At 39.4% G+C, this 22,870-nt stretch overlaps 1 protein-coding gene across 2 annotated transcripts in view; it reads left to right on the top strand.

Moving 5' to 3' along the window:
* LOC139713500 (transcriptional coactivator YAP1-A-like) overlaps window positions 1-16,918 on the top strand; it is a 60,414-nt gene extending 43,496 nt beyond the window's left edge. For both annotated transcript variants that reach the window (XM_071625227.1, XM_071625226.1), the window contains 2 exons: window positions 13,715-13,934; window positions 14,671-16,918. In XM_071625227.1, coding sequence (XP_071481328.1) covers window positions 13,715-13,934; window positions 14,671-14,933 — 483 coding nt within the window. In that variant the 3' untranslated portion in view covers window positions 14,934-16,918. The remainder of the gene's footprint in view (window positions 1-13,714; window positions 13,935-14,670) is intronic.
* Window positions 16,919-22,870: the final 5,952 nt, after the last annotated feature.

Raw genomic sequence — 22,870 nt, 5'->3', positions numbered from 1 at the left:
GATTATGGGGAAATCACACAACCTCATTAAGAGCTATCTTTCTCTCGCTCGCTCTCTGCTCCCTCACATGGCTAAGTAATAACATTTTGACGTGTGGTTGGCACCATGGCTGATGTAGTGTGAAAGGCAACAAGGGTAGCATTTCTCTGTGTGAAGATGATCTGAATTCGACACTTGGGGCAATTACCACAAGAGTACATGACATACATCTGTTTAAACTAGTAACGAGGGGAGCATGTAGAAATGAAAGTACCGGTAATCCGTAAATTACTGTTTATCTTTATTCCATTTCAAGGCTGATTACAACATCCATTAAAGCTACATAAACATCATCTGAAGGAAAATTTGCCGAGAGGAGTAGTACAGGGAAAGCATCTCGTACCATTAGTGCTAAAAGTTCTAGTGAGTTGATAATCTTTTCTAATGCTTTGCCACAAAGTGCATAATACACCACCATGCATAAAGAGATTTCATAAATTGTTTGACAACATGAATGATTATATCAAATTTGAAATGACACAGTAAAAATCAATAGATTTTCTAGTCAATAATTCTGTTGTTTATTTAAACTTTTTTTTTCATACATACAATTTAAGCCCAAAGAGATTAGCCAGGATAACAAACAAATATGAATTTCCATAATTGTGTGTACCCTAGCTATTGTGATAGCATAGGCCCTACATGTATAGCACTCAGTGCTCACTATTAATGGGACAGTGAATGAATGTATAGGTGTGCAGATTATGTCCATTTGATGTATATTGAATGAGTTGCTTGCAAAATAAGCATATTATTAAAAAAAAAAATGAATGAGTTGCTTGCAAAATAAGCATATTATTCAAAAAAATAAGTTCTGAGAGATCTTGAATTGAATCCCTGTGACATTAAACCGAGTTCTCATACATCTTGTTACTCTTCCACTGGGGATAGCCAGTCAAAGCCAATGAACTTTCACACTTTTCAGTTTATTGTGTGTTGGGGGGGGGGGGGGGGCAGAGAGAAAACACCCCTAAACCAAATATAAAGTAAATACTGTTGGAGAAGTGGTAGAAATATAAAATTGGGGGTCCCATGATAGCAAACTGGTAGCAATAGTCCTATTACAATTGATTCCACCTGCCCTGTTTTGGGCCCCTCTGAGTTTGGCTCATGGCCAAGTACACCAAACTCAGTTCAAGTCCAGCCTTTCATTTCAGACTCAATGAAGTAATATTTCATCTGTATATCCAATAAAAACACATACATACATAAATATATAAGCTTATTACATGGACAGATGGGTATAATCACATATGCATAATATATTTATAGATAGTTAGATAGATATGTACAATTCATGATACTGGTGTATTTCATCAAGGATGGGAGACAAAACACACCTCTGGGATTTCATTGACTCTCAATTTCCAATGATGCCATCCTTCCTTGGTAGCTTGGGAAATAGTAAATGTTGTGACTGGCACATGGTGCATTTTGATTCTAATGGGTCAGCAGGTTAACCTGGAATTGGGTGCATTGGTCTAATGTTTTAGTTTAGGGGGAATCCCAGAATTATTTATTGTCATATAATGTTACAATTTCATAGATATCTACATATACCGGTGTTTTCTGAACCTGATCTAAAGAAGGGCAGGATTTGTGAATCTTAGGAGTAAGGTAACTCTCAAGAGAGGTAGATTGTTTGAAAAGATTATGACCTGTTTACATCAGATGGTGCAATTTTTGAGTCAATTATCTAGGGATGCAGAGACTCCAACCCAAAGCACCTTCTGATCTGGAGATTCTCCCGTCTGAAACCCCTAGCAAACGGGAGACTCCAACTTGATGTGTGTGAAGCGCGAAGTTCCTAGGGTTCTACATGCTCTCTTGTGCTATCTAAGGCTTATTTTTTCAACACACGATAGGAATAAGTAAGAAATCCTTTCCAATGGGAGACAAAGAGCCAGGGCGGGAGAAGTTAAATCTCAAACGGGGGAACGGGAGATTTTGCAAAAATGGGTTTTCGGCGGGAGATCTCCCGTCGAAAAACGGGAGAGTTGGAGTCTCTGGGGATGATGTTGAATTCATAGCTTTGAATTAGTCTTTTTGTTGTACTGTAGCAGTGCCGAGTAATGTAAAACCAGAAACTTTTGCAATTTTGCGAGGAGCCAAGTGGGGGGAGTGCAACAAGCTTTCATAGTACGTCTAGGTAACTTGTAGCACAATCGACATCATGCAAACATGTGTGCAGGCAAGCAGTAGAGCTTTCTTCCACCTCCCTGGTAGAACCAATGCTTGCCTCTTTCTTCCCCTACCAGTTTTTATGACTCAAAATTTCAGCCAAAGTTTCATGATTTGTGTGTGGTTGTTTACAAAGTTTCTTTCAGGAAAATTTTCATGCCAATATATTATGTGAAATTGTTTGCTTTTATCCCCTTTAATATTGATACGGTTGATGAAATTATCATGAAAATTTTTGCCAAAATGGAGATTCATTGAAAGCTTAAGCATTTTGAGCATTTTTGGGTAGTTGACGCTTATTCCTAAGATTCAAAGTAAGTTTTTTAATTCAAACTGTTCACCTTGATCTGGTCTGGCTGACGCAGACTATCGTTTATAGCCGCTGCAGCCTCCATCCCTGTCGCCACGGTAACGACAGAGACGGGGAGACGGAGATGAGTGCTGGGCTATATTGAGAAAGAGAGAGAGGTGTAGAGAGAGGGAGAAAGCGGGGTAGAGAGAGGGAGAAAGAGGGAGAGGGGGAGGGAGAGGGGAAAAGAATGATTGGAAGAAAGAAGGGGAATACCAGAAGGATGAGGAGTGAGATGGAGAGAGGGGGTGGGGTGGGGGGGGGGGGAAGAAAGAGTGACTGCAGTGGAAGAAGGATGTTGACCAGTTGATTAGCCCTACTATTTTTGCGCGTGTATTGCACCACTAGACCTGGGCCGAAGGGGCGAAGGGGCGACGTACGTAGCAGCACACACACGGCTCTGACATTTGGACCGATGGTTTACACAGCGTGGCTGGATATAGGACGGGGCAAATTCAGTGTTGGATGCATCGCGTAATGAAAGATGATGGATGGAGCTATTGAGCCCCCCTCGGAGGAGCCTAGACTCGCTCTCACACAGCCAACTTTAGAAACAGCTGTAGTGCCTTTAAAAAAAGAAAAGTGAGTGAACTCCTGGGAGGATGTAGCGTCCTTTTTCTTGGGTGAACTTGAGAACCTGATGTACTCTTTCAGTCTCTCCAATCCTTCTGTGTATGTGGAGAGTTAGAAGCGAGACATAACACAACATGAACATAACATAACAGTAGTATCTATATGATGCTCTTTTGATTGTTTTTATTTTAGATAATCTTGTAACCATGTGATTCAGGAGCTTGCCCCCCCCCCCCCCCCCCCCCCCCATGGATTTTGTGCGTGCACGAATATTATTAGTAGGACACATCAATTGAATTTGATGAAAATTGAATGACCCATTCAAAAGATTAGGCCAACATAATTGTCAGGTGAGAATCATCGATAAGCTTGTTAAGTTGCCTTGAACACTGTGGTTTTTGTGGCAACTTGATGCCCTTATCATTCTCAGCCTACCAATTTGTAACTGTTGTAAATTTCTAAGTGTTGTAATCACTAGATAGAAGGCTGTCACAGTTATGTGATGTCACAATAATGGAATGATATACAGAAAAAATAGAGGAAATTCCACAAATTTTCACTCAGTATTGAAAGTCCAGTTTCCCTTGACTTGTTGCTGACATAATATGTATACTTAGTTAGTACCCTCTCTTTATTCTGAAGAAGTTACATGTAATATTTCATCTAAAAAGAAGTGAATCAAGAAATCGACTTGTGGTTGATTCTCCTTCAGCTACAGTCACCACGTACAACATATTGCACAAGGGTCATTTCCAAAGAAATTGTACTTTTTGCGAATTTTCATCCAACACAGCAGAACACTCAATCTTTGTGGTGTGCAAATTTGCACCCTAAAGTCATTCAGCATCATTCATCCTTCATTCTTGAAAGTATATCATAAGGCAAGAAGGGAGGGTCTCTACTTTGCTTTCCCCATGTCTCCTACATGCTCCAGTTCTTGAAAACCTCAAGTGTTGATAAATCTGTCACTCCTCTTTCAGACGAGGGCCAAATGTACTTGACCGCTCGCTTGACATCCCACATGCTCCGCCCGCCTTGCCGCCCCATTTCCACCCCCAACTCCATCCCCTCCCCCCTCCCTCCCTCCCTCCCTCCCCAGCGACTTCTCAATTTCTGTCAGCGTATATAAGATGTTTTCTCTGCCCTCTGTGGAGTCCAAGTCCAAATCCGAGCCCTGTCTCCATTCCTACATCCTGAATCAAAAAGATAATTTCCCCGCAAGTCCCAGCGGGAATAGTGCTTTACTTCGTAACGTAACAAATACCATTAGTATGTTTATGCAGATTTATGTATTCTACTTCACGGGCTGGGTGTGGGGATCATTGTTATATACGATGGAAGATAATATACATATTCAATTATTTTCTAGGATGTGAGTGTATCATGATATCATATGCTGCAAATACTGGAAAACCAGAAATTTTTGCATGCATGAAACTTTCACAAATTTTACAAGGAGCCAAGATTCATGAGAATAAAATGCACAAGAAAAGTTTTGTCTACACAATGCATTGAATGCAATGTAAGATAGTGAGGAGCTGATATTCATGGAACTCTATGGCCAAAAGATACTGTAAAACAAGGAATGTATGTTTGGCCAAAAGATACTGTAAAACAAGGAATGTATGTTCACATGCATTTTAATTTTGCGAATTTCTCGAGAGCCAAAATTCACAAAATTAAAAGTTCTAGTCTATACTATGCATATGATTCCAGTGACGTTTTGTAAAAATTCTATCCTGGTGTAAAAGGCCATCGGCATCAATTTGCAAAAATGTCATGCTGCAAAAATATCTTGCTTGATAATATTCCAAAGTAAAGGGTAAATGTGTCTGTGGAGGGCTCTGCTAATCTCTTGAAAAAAATAATAAACCCCTTTATGTTCAGGCAAGAGACTATGACACTGCCTCTCCTGTTTGAGACTTCTTTTCTCCCATTGAGATGCATGTAATATCTCCATGATAGTCCTCTGGAACTCCATAGGCCCCCCCCCCCAAAAAAAAAAAAAAATAAAAAAAAAAAATGTTGTATTGGCGTAACATGAGATTTTCAAATAGGGTCGGGCAGGCAGATTTTTTTTTTTTTTTTTTGCTACCTGTATTTTACATGTAAAACTCATATTTAACAAAACCCCATTCGATAGAGAGGGTCTGTTGCATCCAAAGTTTGTTATATCACCGGTTTTAAAGCCGTCACGACATACCGGTCAGAATACGAACAAACAAATTCCTGGGCTAAATCACCCAGCGCCACAGACAAATCGATTCTCCGAATAATATTAAATAAAATCTTCGAACCGGACTTGCCGGTCGCCGACACGCTGTACTGCGCGGCCATTTTCCGACACCAGCTGTTGTTGTTGTTTTTGATAATTCGCAAACCCGTATCGCGCCCTCTCTCGGTAAAAACGATGTATTTTCTTTCTTTTTTTTTTAAAGTTCAGGGTCGGGCGGGTTACGCCAATACAACGATTTTTTTTTTTGGCCTTATTTTGATGTGTGCTTGTTGTCAGCCTTAGAGTGGCATTTGAAGGAAGTATCGTATTCACTAGAATACTCCTTTACAAGACAGTCTATACGGACCATTTGTTGATAATTATTGTTATTTGTGTGTGTGTGTGTGTGTGTGATATTGAATGACGCCATAGACCGTCTGGTAGAATAATTCGGTTCATGGATTTATGTGATTGCTCGTTATTTTCCTTTGATATACAGATAATTGACAGGCAGGAGAGATTTTGTTTTATTGATTGCATGAGGGAAACCAAGGTGGATGGTTGTTTATCAGGACTCTGTGGTACAAATCCCTCAAACTCTGAAACTTCTCAGTTGGCAGCGTGTAATGACTCAAATCATCTGGCTGTGGTAGCACGAAATCGCACACATCTGAAGAATAAGAAAAATTCCCACCAAAACCCCCACAAAATCTGTTTAGATACGTAGGTACTTCACTCTGTCTTCTCCTCCCATGAGCCTAATCTCTTGTCTCCTGGGATGGCTGTATCCGTGGAAACGGGATGCCATCTGATAGCTTGTGGTGTGCCCTTTGTCTCTGGTATCAGGTGGAGGACATTGCCCTCTGGGTCAATTCTTCAGCTGTGCTGCAGTGTTTTAACTCATCAAGTCTCACTAAATTTGCTGCAGACATTATCATTTTGTCTGTCTTTTACATTGGCGCCAATGAATTTTCATCACTGAGAGATTTGACAGAATTGGTATCATTAAATATGCGCAAAGTTGACAGGAGATTTACCTAGATAAAAGTTTGTCAACTTGAGAGAAGAAACGGGAGCTTTGATCCTCTAAAATGAGTTGCTAATGAAAGAATCGGTTACATATGAAGGAATTTTGAGGCTTTCGAAAATTCTACAGGTGAAACAATGATATTTGAACAACAAAGGACTCAAATTGCAAGAGTTTTTGTTTGTTTGTTTTTTGTGCTGTACTTGTTGAAGCACCAAATTGACTCGTAAAACTGAAAATTATAATGAGAAGACACATTGCCTAACCACAAAATGTTGTTTGGGGGACTTGATGGATTTAAAGATACCCTCTCATCCCAATTTTGTTGTCTGGCAGAAATATACTTGCCAGTTATTAACTGTCTGTGGGTTGAACGATGACATCTGATTTTGACAATCTTTTGTGAGAAAAAAAGAAACAGACAAACAAAGCAAGATTATTCTTCAAAACTGGCCATGTACTCTTAGCTTCTTTAATTTTTTTTTCAATTGATCAGATTCCCAAGTTTCTGAGATTGCCGTAGTGAAGATAATTTCCATTAAAGTATGTTGTCCCAATGTAGTTATATGACTGGAATAAAAATGATCTGTTTCATGTTCTTATGGAATGAAAATGGTGTCCTACAGATCAAACACTTTTTGAAGAAAGAGAGTGCATGCTTCAAAGCTAGCCATATGTTTTCGATCATGTCACTCTCCTTCATAAACATATCAATTCAGATTAAGAAGAGGAAAGATAAACCTTGTGGTTTTGAAGATGAATATATTTGACATAAACTTGAAGCTTACCCCACAGAGATATTTTTTCCCCTTGTCATAATTGTCTGGCATTGAGAAGTTGACCACACATTTAAAGGAGGTTAGCGAGAAAATCTGAGGCCATGTTAAATAATTTTCAATGCAGGGAGACATGTCAATCTTTTTCCACAGTGGTAAAGTCCCCTTCTACTCCCCCCCCCCCCCCCCCATTCGGCAAATGGACCCATTATCAGAGCTGAAGCAAACTTGACATATAAGGCAGGAAATACATTGTGTATGTATAAATGGGATGGGATGGAAAAGTGGGAAAAGAGGGGGAGGGGTTAGAGTGATGCTAATCTCTCTCTGAAGTGGTGATTTCTCCTCCTACCCCATCTCTGGATCTGACATATGGAACCATTTATATAGTTGAAGCAAACTCAAGTTACTGTATCAGTAGGGATGCACATTGTGTATGTGTAAATGGGATGGGGGTGGAGGAGTGGGAGTAGAGGGGCAGGGGATTACGTTAAATGTGTGGTTGTGAGTTTTGAAATGTGAGCAAAATATTACATCTGAGGTAGTGGTCTTGTCGGGTTGTTTCAGTCAAAGTGTTTATAGTACACCTGTACCATCCGGAGCTGGGAAATGGAGGGATTTGTAATTGTGAATGTGTGATTCCTGCTTATTGTAGTCGGAGCATGATTTGTGTTCACAAAGTTCTACGGAACTAGCCTAGAGATCTTCACGACGTGCTGAGAGAAATGACGCACGCCTCCCCCTCCCTCTTCCCTGATCCGTTTGTGTCCCCCAAAGTCTAGACGTGGAAGAGTTCATTCTCTTCCTGTCAGTCTGCTGTAGATCAGGGTATCCAACATGGCAGCTTCAGCGGAGCGATTCAAACACGATGTGTAAATTTAGACTATACGAACTACACATGGCATCACTCCACAACTTGCAACAAGCAGTGTAGTGCGCAGTTTGTCAACGAACCATTACAGAAGGCTGCCCTCAGTCCAAGGGGGAGTTGGGGGGGGGGGGGGATGGGGATGGGGCGGGGTGGGGACAGGAGAGGGTTGTGGGATGCATCCAGATTGAGGGCGCACAGTATCAAAATGGATAAAAAGAAGAATGGCAGGAAGCCCAAAAATAACAACTAATGCTACAAGAGCAAGAAGCAATAGTCATAGTAAGTTGAACCTTCCCAGTGTAGCAGGCATTCCCCTTGTTTTCTTCACTTGCGCTGCAGCTGTTGGTTCGTGTTCGCTGCTGCTGTTGTCAGGGCAAGGGCTGGCTACCGTACACTCCAGTGCCCTGTAATTGGAGATGGATTGAAGCTGCTGAATGAGATGGAACTGTCATCTCTTCATCATATATTGTAGAACCATTTTGTGCTGAATGTGTACAAGAAAACAGGGAGAATATGATTGATAGAGGGGGTGAGGGGATATGTTCGAAATGAAATGTTTTTATGGTTTGAAAAAGCCTGTAGCATAGATATTTTTTTTTCCCCAAATAGAGTGGGCACAAACTTTTGACTTTACAATAAGCTCATGTTTCAGACTAGTGCCTCCGGACAATAATACTGTTCATGATGTTATTTAGAGTGTCGCTGTAGTTGATTCTGTTTGTTCCACGCAATAGAGCAGAGAAAAGGATCATCTGACATACAAAACTGAAGAAGAATAATCTGATTTTTTTTTTTTTTTTGGTGGAGTACAAGGAAATGCTTATCGTCCTTCACCTCACACTGAGAAGTGCAATTGCTCCTTGTATGACCCAAGCTTGTAGCCATAAATCTGTCGATAGAAGTGAATTTGTCCAGATGATGAGCATAATTCAACTGCTACTATATTATGCATCTGTACAAACTTCTGTCATGTTCGGATGGCTAGGATACAGTTCATTCATTGGATGTGGTTGGAAGACGTACAATATGGAATCGAGTTGACCAAGTAGATTGCATGTTGAAATTTTGACATGCTTGAAACTTAAGCGAATTTTGGAAGCAGCCAAGACTCGCAAAAGTCAAATGCACAAGAAAGTTTTTGTCTACACAAAGGCATTGAATGCCAGTGACAATTCATGATTAAGTTTCATGCAGCAAAAAAGGTCGTCAGTGTGAGTTAACAAAAGTTTAAAGGCATTGTTTGCCATTTGCAGATGAAACAAAAACCAAACTTAAGTGCTTCAAAATGTGAGTTAGGGATAGAAACAACCAATGTAAACATTTTAATCAGTATAATTTATACTATAATCAATATCAAGTATTGTTAAATACACAAAATGTGAACACTTATGATAGAATTGTTTCAAGACTAAACCATCTACAATTATGGTTTATTGAGAAAAATTGTGATTTCTCCTTATATTTTAGGCTTTATGGCATAATTTCTGTATGGTAAGATGTTTTGTGATACAACTGCCCTACACATACGCATCAAATGTGATAACTGGAAATTTTTTTAAATCGCTGAGCACTCCCGATGGTAAACAATACCTTTAATGCTGCAAATGCTTCTGGCTGTATAGTAGCGTGCATGGTTCCTGTTATATAGATTTTTCTGTGGGACAGGGAAAGATGCATTTATAGTTTATGGCCAGAGTGGTACAGTGAATGAAGGAGGAACTGGTAAACATGGCAAAGCTAAGTTTAAACTTAAAGATGTGGTTAAAATGTGAGGAAGATAGGAAGTGATACATGTGGCAAATGTGGGGGAAACCCACCAGTCACTGTGAAGTCTCTCTTCATGCATCAGACTTGCCTCAGTGCTCAACGAGATGGAGGCGCTTCCTTTCCCCCCTGCCAGAGATGCTGATTGTGGTTGCTAGGGCCATGACCTCTTCCAGTGAGTGGGCGGGGCCACTGGAGATGTTTTCACTCAAGCTCTCTGTCATCCTTTGTTAGTCTGCAAGCTCAGACCATAGGGTAAAGATGTTCCAATCATTAGCACTGGACCAACTGATTATATACCATCAAACCCACAGGGTCTGGGCTCTGTGTGTTGTCCTCTGTAGAGAAAAGTGACCTCTGTTAGTCTAGCTCCAAGGTTGAGCATGATTTTTTTTTTCTTGTGGTAGTGGTGGTGGTCTAGGAACAGGGAGCTAGTCAATTCTTTAACCCATTAGTAACTGAACTGCCTGAAACTGCTTGACTTGTTTCTCCCTCGATGGCCCGAAATCACCCATCTGTTTTTTCTTTTGAATAGTTTTATGCATTTATATGTCTTGTTTTCATATAGAATATATACCCTAATTATCTAATTTGAAAGAGGTCAAAGGTCAACAAAAGTGTGTCAAAATTATTTCTATGACACACTATTCTCTTGGAAAAGTCTTAATAGGCTTTCAAGTTAACATAAGTTATAATAGACAAAAATAAACATGCGGTGAGCCATTTTACATCATTTAGAAATCATCGAAATGAGAGCAATATTGCTGTTTCTTCCATAGACCAGTATGTACAGAATCTTCAGTTGCTAAAGGGTTAAGTGCTCTCAATCTCTTTCTCATGGTGTCATCAAGGATTCAAATGTGTTCCCGACCTCCTGTCCGACTCGTCCAATGACTGGCGTTATAAATCGGTGTTTATGATCGTGATTCAATTTCTGTCGCTGCACTGCCATTCTGTTTGTCGTTCCTTTGCCCAGCAATAAAGCATGCCCACATCGTTGTAAGCTGTGGCAAGGCCAATCAAATAAGGGAGATGCTTTCAGCTGTGGAATCATAATATGCATGTGTGTGTGGGTGTATGTGTATGTCTGTGTCTGTATCTGTGTCTATGTGTGTTTATATTAACTCTTTACAGACCTTTATGGTGTATAGAACATGTAGGCCTATAGAACGTTTTGCCTCCTGGAAGGGGATTAAACAAGATTTCAAATGAGGGATTTTTGTGTGCAGAATTGGGTAATGGACCTAGAGTTGATTGTGGCCATTTTGCTTGGCTGAGACTAGCCTATTTATTGGGAGTTTTTTTTCTTTAAAAAAAGAGATGATGCCACAGACAGTTTTTTTTAATCAGAATTAGAAATGGTATTAGGAGAGTAATTGGAGCCTCATTTTCTCCTCTGTCTCATTTGAAATAATGTTAAGTCTTGCAAGCAATCCTAGTATTCATGTGTACCTTTGATTGAAAATAATGCTTGCATCATTTCAAGAGACTAGAGAGCAAAAATAAGAGAACAAGTCCTATGTGAGAACAGACTGGTTTCCATTTTTTAACCTCTCAAATTGTGTTGAGCTGATTTTTACTTCCTCCCGTGAACAACAACAACAAACACAACAACAACAACAACAACAACAACAACAACAATAATAATAATAATAATAACAACATGGCACAACAACCACAACAACAACAACAACAACCAAAGAAGCAAGAACAGGTGAACAGAATCTGGCTGCTGCTGGGAGCATAACACACTCATATCAGTTTTCACAAAGAACAATAATTGGGAATGTTCTTCAAATGTATATGCCAGGTTGAAGAGAGTTCACAAAAAAAGTGTAATATCTGTGATTGATGATAATAATATTGAAAATACTGGTTATGGTTGTTACGGTTACTGTAATGTTACTGACAGTGATATGATAAGATAAGAGTAAGAGGAGATTTCATTAGAATGATGCATGGAAAGGTCAGATACCTGAGCACAAATCATTGTTCGAAATCATCACATTAGGCGAAGAAAGTTCATTTGTATTTCAACAGTGAGGTCTGTGCAGACAGACTAAAGGCAGAGTCAAAGGTCAAGATATTGTGTTATCCTGAATCTGGCAGAGTCCCCACAGGTTCCATTTCTCCTTATCTCTTAGGCTTATCCCCAGCCTGTTTCTGTTTACACCAGATCAGTCATTCCTGTTTTCATTTGAGGGCGATTACCAACTGTTTTCCCCCGATTGATACTCTGGATCCCATGCTCCTCTTGTGGTGTATGGAATTCTGCCCTGAACTTGAGTGGAAGATATCCTATTACTAAGTTATCCCTTAGCTGAAATGATTAAGAGTCATCAGTCTTAAAGTGTATCTTGCCAGTTAAATCTTCTTAAGCATCCAGGAGTGAGAGTTATTGTGAATGAAAGCATTGAAATTAAAGGACAAGTTCACCTTTATATACATGTGGATTGAGATAATGCAGCAATATAAGTGGAACACATCAGTGAAAATTGAGGGAAAATTGGACAATCTATTCAAAAGTTATGAATTTTTAAAGTATATGTACAGTCACTGCTGGATGAGAAGACTACTACAGTGTATGATGTCTTGTCATATGCGTAGAACGATATAGGGAAAATATGAAGAGAATTTCACAAAACTGTATTTTTTTTGAAAAAAGTAAACATTTCCTAGACTTGTCCCTGATGTTTGTTAAGGGCAGCATTATTCCCCCTGCCTTCTGAAAGATGCAAATCAAGCGTTGTTTTATTATGTGAAAAAAGTGAAAATATGTTGAATTTTCTTTCTGTTTTCTTTATATCGTTGTACACTTATGTGACATCACTAGCTGTAGTAGTCTTCTCATCCAGCAGTGACTGAGCAGTAAACTTCATAAATTCATAACTTTTGAACCAATTGCCCGATTTTCCTCAAACTCTCATGGATGTCTTCTACTAATATTGCTGCATTCACTCAATCCTCATGTTTATGAAGGTGGACTTGCCTTTTAAATCTTTTTTTGCATCCAGGAATGAGAGTTGTTGTGAATGAAAGCATTGAAATTAAAGGGGGAAAAAAGAACAGTCGGAAGTCAAGGTGATGACTTAATATCAGAAGCTCCTAAAATGAAACATCTTATCTTATTCCAACATGCAGGATACATCTTGCTTTGTAAAACTGCTTGAACTTGACTCGGAAGATTTTGTGTGCTTTTTGACCGACACTCGCCTGGCTGCAGTTGACCCCGATTTTTCGCCTTTTAGTTGAATAGTGGTCATGCGGTGTGCGCAACTTAGCCAGCAAATCGTGGGCATGGAAGTATAGTACCAGAAGAAGGGCATGTTATAGCCTAATAAGTGTTAAAGATACAATCTCACAGTTTTGGTCGCTAGCTTATTGTGCTGGCTTTTGCAGGCGCGTTACGGTGTATGAAGCTAGTGTGATCAATTTGTGTGGGTGGTGCCACAATGGAATCACACTTCCGTGGCAGTTTTTAGGAAGATTGATCCGGATAAGTTCTTTTTTTTTCTTTTTCTTTTCATTGTGTCTTCCATGTATTACACATGTTTTAAATAAATGGCAGTATTTGCTTTAGATTTGTTGATTCATTGTGCAATGCATAAGCAAACATTTGTAGTATGTATTACTCTTTGGTTAGGCCCTACTGTCTTTTTGCCAAAATTTGATTGCAAGTGATTACATTGTAGGAGATTGTAATATTCAGATGCCCACTAGATAGCCTGATAAGACAGTAAAGTGAGGTTCCGATATTTACAGAACCCCTTTCTGATATTGTTCGCTTGTTTCGGCTTACTTATTTTATGTACTGCTTTGTTGTGCAGGTTTTTACTGAAAGTGAATAACGCCAGTGCCTCATTTAGGTAAAAATTCAGCTAACATCTTTGTCGTTTCTCTCATATCTTCGTCTGTGCAGGAACTGGCGTTGCGCCGCGAGCTGCGTGAAACGGCCCCCAACAACAACAACAACGACTCCATCACGGGCGGGACAGACCCCTTCCTCAACAGCGGCACCTCCTCCAACTTCCACCGACGGGAGGAGAGCGGGGACAGCGGATGCGGTCTGAGCAACGTGAGCCACCCCAGGACTCCTGAGGACCTCCTCAACACGTTGGAAGACATGGACTCCTCTGATGGTAAGTGGAAGGCGGGAGTCATGGCGATGAGGCAGAAACACCTACCGTCCTCATTTTGTCAAGATATCTAGATTGTAGAGTTGACTTCCACTGAGATATAAAGTTTAGGTAACTTAATTTGAGAAAATTCCCCCGCATACCCTTTCTTTCCTCCGGACAAAAGTAGGTATCAGAAAATTTGATAATGACAAGCGGTTGATGGGGCAAGAGACCACCCTGTGGCAGTTTAGGTCCAGAGCATAGTCACATTTGCATGAAAGTCCCTTATTCATGTAATAAATCAGTGAACACTGTATCTTTTTAAACTGTTCAAATTCCATATCAGGAGCAATGGAATGTTTTTTGAATGTGGTGAGGGGGTGGGCATTGACCGGCTGGAAGGAAAGATCAATCTTACTACAGCCGGCCGGAGGCAGTTTGGCCAGAGGCGGTCAAGGGATGGAATCTAGAAGAATGCACTTGGTGTTCATAATTTTTCCAAATTTTTTCCTCCGTCATAGGTCCGATTGTGAGGGACTGAAGTTACCCCCAACCCAAGCATATAGTCACATGTTGTGGATATTCCTTTGTGAAATATATATGTCATGCCAAGATTCCTTATGGAGGGAATAATGTTGCCTTTCCATTCAAGAAAATTGATGTTGGGGAAGGGGAACTGTTGACTCCCCATTCAAAAAAATACTGTTTGAATGTTTGAAAGTAATAATTGATGTACTCGTCCTCTTGCTCCTACCAGCTAACTCTGCAGCAGAGCGCAAGCCAGTTGAGAAGGCCACCGTTGCTCCGCCCCCACCCCTGGCCAGCATGGGTGACTTCCTGGAGTCCCTGCCCAGCACCAACGTCGACATGGCCACCATGGACCCCTCCGAGAGTGGCACCAACGTCACCTCCATGGACAGCGACGATCTCGTGCCCTCCCTCCCTGAGGGACTGGGGCCTGACATCCTGAGTGACGTCGCTGACGTCGGCGATGTTAACAACTTCTTGACGTGGTTATAGGTGCACTGACAGACCAAAACCAGGGACCTTTGAATCGGGAATTGGGCTGGGAAGAGAGGTGGCTCTCCGTCCCCCCACCCCACCCCTGCCAAATCAAGTATTAGACTCTTTGTTGATCTTGACAAGTGCTATGTAAGCTTTAGGCTGGAGGACACGACCGTGTGTAATATGAGAAAAGATGTCATGCCGGCCTTGAGTGGTTTTAATCGTCAAATTTCAAAGAGGGCATCGTCGGGATGAGAAGGTGGGGTGTGGTAGCATTGCATTATACAGAGGCACTTGTACAAGGTTCCGTTACTCTGCATCTCGGCCAAACAGTATGTCACAGACAGCAGAGGGTCACCACTGTACGCGACAAAAAATGCCTGTAAGTGTACCGACGCAAGTTTCAAAACTCGGAGCGACCTCCCCACGAACCTCGGAATTATGGCAGACATCATAATGGAGCAAGCCGCTAAACTTGCCCATCGATATTTAGCCATGGAGGGTGCTTCGAAAAAAACAAAAAACAGAAAAAGAGAACCTGTCCAAGATGAAGCCTAACACTATGCAGGGGCGAGTAGTAATGGAATCAGGAGTACTAGGTGTGACGGCACGTCCCTTTCTTGCAGTTGTTTGTTTCTGAAAAAAAAAGAGAAATCAAATGAAGTGAACCAAAGTGCCTTCTGGAAACTTTTTTTTAAAACCAATTTGCTGAAATCCATGTCAGTTTGAAATTGTTGTCTGTTTGAAATTCTTGTCAGTACCTCACAAACCAAAGACCTGAGTATTCAGCCCCTCTAAATAGTACTGTGGATCAGACACTTGTTTGTAAATTGTGTTTACTTCAAGGAGCATTTCTTGTTTTGTTTTGTTTTTGTAATTGTATCGCTGCCGATGATGGAAAAAAAATTGTGTATTCGTACTCCTGTCTATTGTGAATTCAAGAACCAATATTTTGTAGGTGGTGTACTTCTTTCATTCGTTCATTCAAATGATGGCTTGTAACAAGGTGTGAATGTGAGTTATTGTTAGATATTCATGTACTGTGTATTATTTTGTCCGTAGAGAGAAAATAGAGATGTACTAATTTTTGTCATATGTACAATTTCGACAGGAGTGTGAGTACTCATAAGACTTTCAGAGCGTAGTGAAAATAACCGCAAAGTACTTGATGCATACCGGTACTAATTTTGACCCATGGGCTTCCATGACACAGCAAAAGATGAGGAAAATACATGAAATACAGATGTGATATATTCATTCAGTGTGAAAGACATGATCCATTCAGAAGTGTGTTTCGATACTTGCAGGATTATATTTGTCCCAGCGAATTATTTTTGTTTTGTTTTGACCAAGCTCACACAAAGCTTCTTCTTTGTCCTGAAATGTTTGTTTCAGCTTGCCGTACTCTGATAATTGAAACATGCAGGATTTAACAATATCATATCCCTCCTTATTGTGAATAAAGATGTCTAAAGATCTAAGAGAATATGATTTTTTCTGGTATATAACGAGCATATTTAGTTTATCTTGGCTTTCTGCATCTTATGGTTTTAGAATGTGATGTCAACAGCAGTACTTACTTGATCAAGCCTGATGATCATTAACTCTTATAAGGGGTTGGAATCATGTTCGTTTTTGGTATACAATGTAAAATGATAATTTCAGCATACTTAAAAAAAAAAGAATCAATTATCCATACCACAAGAGAATAATTCATTTAGTTTATTTTTTCAGGACTGGCTCTCCAAATTGTCCTGTTTTTATCAGCAAGGCCATTTCTTGAATTGTCTTGAAAACATGGTGATTGCAGCTCTCCAAATAAAAGCTAATGTAGGTTTGTCATCCTTTGCATTTCAAAGATATCCAATAAGTAATCAGCCCTCACTTTTAGAACAATTTTCCCCCTTGCATCTTGCATGAAATTCTGTTATTAAAGACATTTAAATGTAACCAAGAGACAGTCTTAGTAGAAGAGTGAGAGAATTACACAAACTGTGACTTACAACCTTCTGCTATGTTCTGGCATATGACTGGCTAGGAAATTAATCTCGGTATTTGAGTTTATTTTTGTTCTTCCATTCTGGATCATATTCTTTTGCATGCACTTCATTGATGAAATTCACCAGTGCTTAGCATACTGGGTCAATGAGTGTGACAAGATTGGCAAGTCTGATGAAGAGTATTAGTAAGCTATTGATAGATGTCTATAAAAAGATTAAAAATTCAGGTGAATTTGCCTTGGCGTAATTATTTAGACATTGGTCAAAATGGTGTAACTGGAAAGTTTGAAAGTGTATTAAACTCGAGTCGAGGAACAGTACTATCTGCAGAAGAGGATCCGACTATCTCCGGCTTGGACTGGGAGTCCGATTCGTCTTTGCATAAAGACCAGCATAATGTATTCAAACATTTAGTAGATATAGATATTTTTTCTTCCTCCTGTTGTTGTTTTTTTTCCTTTGAGATTTCATCTATTGATAGTGATTTGATATAATTTCTGTGATTCCATTGAAGGTCACCATGATTAGGTAACTTGGGGTTTCTTTCACCTACTGTACATAATGTTCTTCTCTTCCTAATGGTATGAAAGTACTTAAAGATTTTAAAGTTGATTTTCATATTGACTATGTGACAAGTTTGCAGGGAGAAGAAGTGCTCAGTGAAATTTGAAAATAACCATTTGTGTCTTTTGCATGGCAGGCATTTGTACTATTCTCATGGTTTTCACTTGCATCTGTCAAGTCCACCAGCTCGACACTGGCATACAATACAATCCGTTCAGTTTTTATACACAGTTAGTATTCATAGTCATGTCTGTTTGTATTCAAATGAAGTGGTCGCAAAAATCATGCGGTGTTCTGGCCGATACTCCTGCCCAGACCTTATTGTATTCGGGAAGTCTTCCATGTATTACAATCTTTGAATGTTACAGAGGCATTTTTTGCAGACGATAAGTTGAACAGATATGTCTGCATGGGTTTTTTTTTTCTCTCTCTAATTCAGCCTTTAAAATGACTATGCATAAGAGTATTCAAGTTTCATTGATGAAGATGTGAAATTTGTTTTTTTTTTCATTCAACAATATATTTCATGTGATTTCCATATGTTGAAATGTTCCATGTCTTGTGCTCATATCTGTCATTAAAAAGAAAGAATGTACATAGTAATCAGCTCAAAACGCACTCAGTATAAAGGCATTGGATTTGTGGGGACCATCCACAAATTTCTCCGACAGTAATTCATGAGTCGCTCCTTATGATGTGACTGATAAAGATTGGTCGGAAGTGGTTCTCTGTGCACAATGTGAATGGAAATGGCTATACACACTTTCTTAAGCTGTGAAAATCTCCACATCGAAAGTACATGCCTGATGCATGTGATCAAACGCCGAGGTCACAATGTTTAACGCACCATCCAAATATGCATGATGCAAGACAGTGTCCATACATGCCCACAGAAAGTTTTATTCTACGGAGAGGTGAGGCTGTTCGAGATCATAAGACAAGTTGAGAGCGAAGCAGCTGAACGGAGAGCACTAACTCCCTCCTCAATTTGAATGCCAGCAGTTTGACTACCGGCATTCGTATACTGCCACTAGTGCTTGAATCCTGGACACATCAATGAAGGAAAAACAGGACAAGAAATGTCTGCTACAGCTAACTGCTAAAAACCATTTTCTCAGCAGACAAGGCTGATAAGGATGTCATTGTAGGATGGCAGTCCTCGTGTGCTTTTGTTGTGGCATCATTTGTGTTTCTATGGCAAACAACAGCCCATCATGCTGTTTCTCCATCATTTTGAAATAAAAGTCCCATCACATCACAGATCTCCTCTCTTACTCAACCCATGCAAAACTCATGGCAGCATAGGAGGAACTTCACTTTGCAAAAATTATCGGCGAAGTCTGAAGCTATTCAATGCTGTACATCCGTTTCTCTGCTGTCTTTGTGCTCTGATTTGTTATTAATGTGTGTTGATTTGAGCAGTATTTATTGGGGTTGAAAAAAAGAAAATCTATTGACGATGTACATACTCTTGTGATTGCAACGATATTAGGAGTGATGTGGCCGGGATGCGGTTTGCCGTGTCCGAAACAAAATCGGAAGAGAAAAAAAAAGTGAAGCAAACAAAACATGGAGAGAAGACCCTGGCTGCTGTCCTGCTTCCCAATACACCTTTGGAGAGAAGAGACAGATTCCTGTTTTTGGTGCAAAGTTTTGATTGATTTATGCTGGCTCGTTAAGCAGGCAGTTCAGTGAATAATCTGTCTGTTCTAGAAACCATTTGACCACATGCTTGACCGATGCTGAAAGTGTCATCTCAGAATCATGGCAATTCAGAATGATACAAGACATTGTTTTGGCAGTTTGCACTTTTTGTCTTTGTGGCATTTCTTCCAAGCAACTGCTTGGAAAGATATATTTAAAAAAGCAAACAGTAACGGCTCTGTTCACAACACCAACTGCTGGCTCTCTATGCTGAAATGGTGTTATGGAATGGGTGAAGGTGTTACCTCACATGACATCCACGTTTGCAGTGATTCGTCCTACTCAGAGCCACCATAGCCATCCGCTTTGGTTGAAGTGAAATCAAATGGCCATGTAGACTACTTTTCCGAGATTCGATGGGCTTAATTGAGTGACAGGAGTTTCTCTCTCGGCTGTTTCGGTTTCGCGGTTTCTGATTTTCAGAGTGAACTTGGAGTGAGTGATTAAAACGTGCCGTGTGCCTCGCTTGTTTATTTGCCGTCCCAGACTCGTTGAGGGCTCACTGTACAGTATATCATAAATGAGGTGTAATTATTTCTCTCTTTTTTTGGTTACAAATATTCATTATCATAATTGTGAAAAAAAAGGAGAAAAGTTGGTGGAGCGTAACTGCAAAATGACCAATGTATTTTTGTATGAAGACAGGAGAATTTACTATGTTCCTTTCTTTGACGTGACACCATTTATTATTCTGTGATTAAGCAGGTTTTTTTGAACACTGGAAAGTTTAGATAGTAATATTTGAATGCAATATGCTTTTAAACTGTGTTTGTTGGCACAAAAATAAATTTTTTTTTTGTATGTGCGTGACAATTTTCTTCCTTCTTTGCATGGAGTGATTTGGGCATGAACTGTGCGGCTTTGGAGTCTATAGAGCTGATTGTGATTTCCGTGTGACAGCAAGATATGCTTGAGCGAGTTTCATGGTTCGATGACTGCTGCCATCGGAGTCCTGAATCGGTGACGCAAATGTGTATTCACGTAAAACAAAATAACCGCTTAGCGGTAACGGCAAACCTTGTGTTGTGTTCATTTGAGCGCGGGAGGATAGTAAAAAAAAAAAGTCAACATCCGTTTGGGCTTCATGTTGCGTGACTTCTTTTAGCTGGCAATCAGTTGAGACATGCAGAAGGGCAATGTTGCCTGAAGAATGAAAAAAAAGAAGAAGAATACATACAGGCATGCATGCACACTCTACAGGTGAGCACAGAACAAGGCTTGGCCGTGCCATGTGCCAGATATTTGTCATAGTTACAGCCATTGGAGGTGGAAGAGTTGGTATCTTTTTTTTTGTTCTTTAATTGATTTTATTACATGCATTTTGCCATTGAATAGTCATTGGACTGCAGGGCGTGCCACTTCTTCGAAAAACCCATGTATATACCACCGCCTTATCGAGCATGCCCATAGTGAGATCAGATGGTCCAGATGAAGAAATTGCATTTTGAAGTGCCTTTGTCCTGTGAAAGTCTTCTGCCCTCCTTGTATCATCTGTGAGCCAAAGGGGCCGCTATTTTGACGAGCCGAATCTTGGAAGAATTTTTTGTGTGTTTGATTGATGAGCTCTTGGTTTACTGTGTCGAAAGCATTCTTCCATATGAAGAATCATTGATTTTATTTTTTTTTGTCTGTCTGATTTTTTTTTCCAAATCCAGAGACCCAACGTGTGATTGTGTGTTCTTTTTGGACAAACTTTTTAAGTTTCAAACGGAGCCGGTTTGACAACACGTCGGCGTAGTTGGCGCTGTGATTTATTTGTCAAAATGAAATGAAATCTCCATTGTGGCACTTGTCAAAATGCATGTAGTTTAAAGGCAACAATGGGACTGTTGTATGTAGCCGCTTTCATATCACCAAACAGTTGCCACAAGCGGTTATCCATCACTATCACTATGCCAACCAGCTAATGGAACGAGACAAGTATTTGAAGTAACTTTTAAGTAAAGCAGATTTTAGCGCTTTAGGCTCATGCCAATTGAAATTTATTTAATATTCCGTTATGTAAATAAATTGAAATTTTGAAATTTGTTGGTATAGTAAGTAGCTATAGTTATTCTTTTCTTTGTCTTTTTTAATTTTCCTTTGTACAGAGGGTAAATACTTAAGTCAAAAACTGTGTTGGTAATTGTATCCAGATTGATTATCAATATAGACACTCTGTTATGTCTGATGAAGTTTTATGTATTTAACCCACCATTGTATAGCTGTCCAAAAATTGAATGTATTTATTTTGTCACCATATATATTACTTCATAGTAATTAACCAAACTGTGTTTTGTGTTGTGAAACTTCATATTATACATACATACATACAGTACATGTAGTCTTTTCAGTACAGAGCTATGCAAAGTTTCAAACGGCATTGGTCGGTTGGAATCTGTTGTGCCTTAGTGTTATATTGTTATGTATGTTGTGGAGTCTAGAAAAAGCAATATATTGTAGTGCACATATATATTTACGTTTGAAGGGATAAAGAAAATGGGAAATACACAAGAATGTTATATATTGTGGCAAAATCAGGAGGAAAAAAAGAAAACAAATGAGAATGTGATATTTCATTTTTGTATTTTAAGAGAAAATGAAAGGTAAAATGTAAAAATTTTCTCCACTGGTGATTTGCATTATGTATTCTATTCAGTGCCTTTTTTTGAGAACAGCTATAAAAAAAGCATCCTTACTTGAAATTCAACGAGTTGAAGGATTGGAGGTATTCTATTCTTGTATATTTTCTTTTCCTTTCTTTTTTGTATTGCATCAAGTTAACCTTGAAAGGCAATCTTAAAAAAAAAAAGAATACAGTTGGTGAGAGCAGTAGAATGAAAAGATTGTGAAAATAAAGGTCATCTTAGCTTTTCATGAATAGTTCTGATGTCTTCAATCCAGTTTATTGACTCATTTTCTGTCTGCAAAGTGAGGAAGTGAAATAAAGGTGTGAATGAGATAAAGTAATCTTATATATATATATATATATATATAATGTATATGTATAACATATGTTATATATATATGTATGCGTATATATATTATAGAAATATTTAATATATATACATATAAATGGAAACAGAAAAAAAGAATATAATCTATTAGTGGAAAAATGAGCAAAGAAAATGGGATTCCACTGGGATTCGAACCCAAGACCTCCGGATTGCTAGCCCGGTGCTCTACCGACTGAGCTATCGGAAGCCCTTGTTCAGTGTTTGTCCCAGAAACCCTAAATTCTCAATGCTCGGATCTTTTAGTCAAAAGCTATAGCAGTGTGTTTGTGTGTGACACACGCATACACTTAAACCTGGCATAAACCCGAAGGATAATTCAACTTGGGGAAAAGTTGCAATCTGTTTGCGTTTGTTACATACTCAAAAAGCTGAATCAATTCGGTGATCCCTCGCATTGTCCCCAAGTTGAATTATCCTTCGGGTTTATGCCAGGTTTAAGTATGTGCGTGTGTGTCACACACAAACACACTGCTATAGCTTCAGATCATCCGAGCATTGAGAATTTAGGGTTTCTGGGGCAAGCACTGAAAAAGGGCTTTCTATAGCTCAGTCAATCCAGAGGTCTTGGGTTGGAATCCTGATGGAATCCCATTTTCTTTGCTCATATTGCACTAATAAATATATATACATTATACATATGAATACAATACATATATATATATATATATATATATATGAGATAAAAACC

The sequence above is a fragment of the Diadema antillarum genome, unplaced genomic scaffold, assembly GCF_040938485.1.
Source record: "Diadema antillarum isolate AM-2024a unplaced genomic scaffold, OU_Dant_1.0 seq00001990_RagTag, whole genome shotgun sequence".
In the NCBI taxonomy this organism is placed as follows: Eukaryota; Metazoa; Echinodermata; class Echinoidea; order Diadematoida; family Diadematidae; genus Diadema; species Diadema antillarum.
Note: the sequence above shows the minus strand (reverse complement) of the source record. Positions and strands in the feature narration are given on the sequence as shown.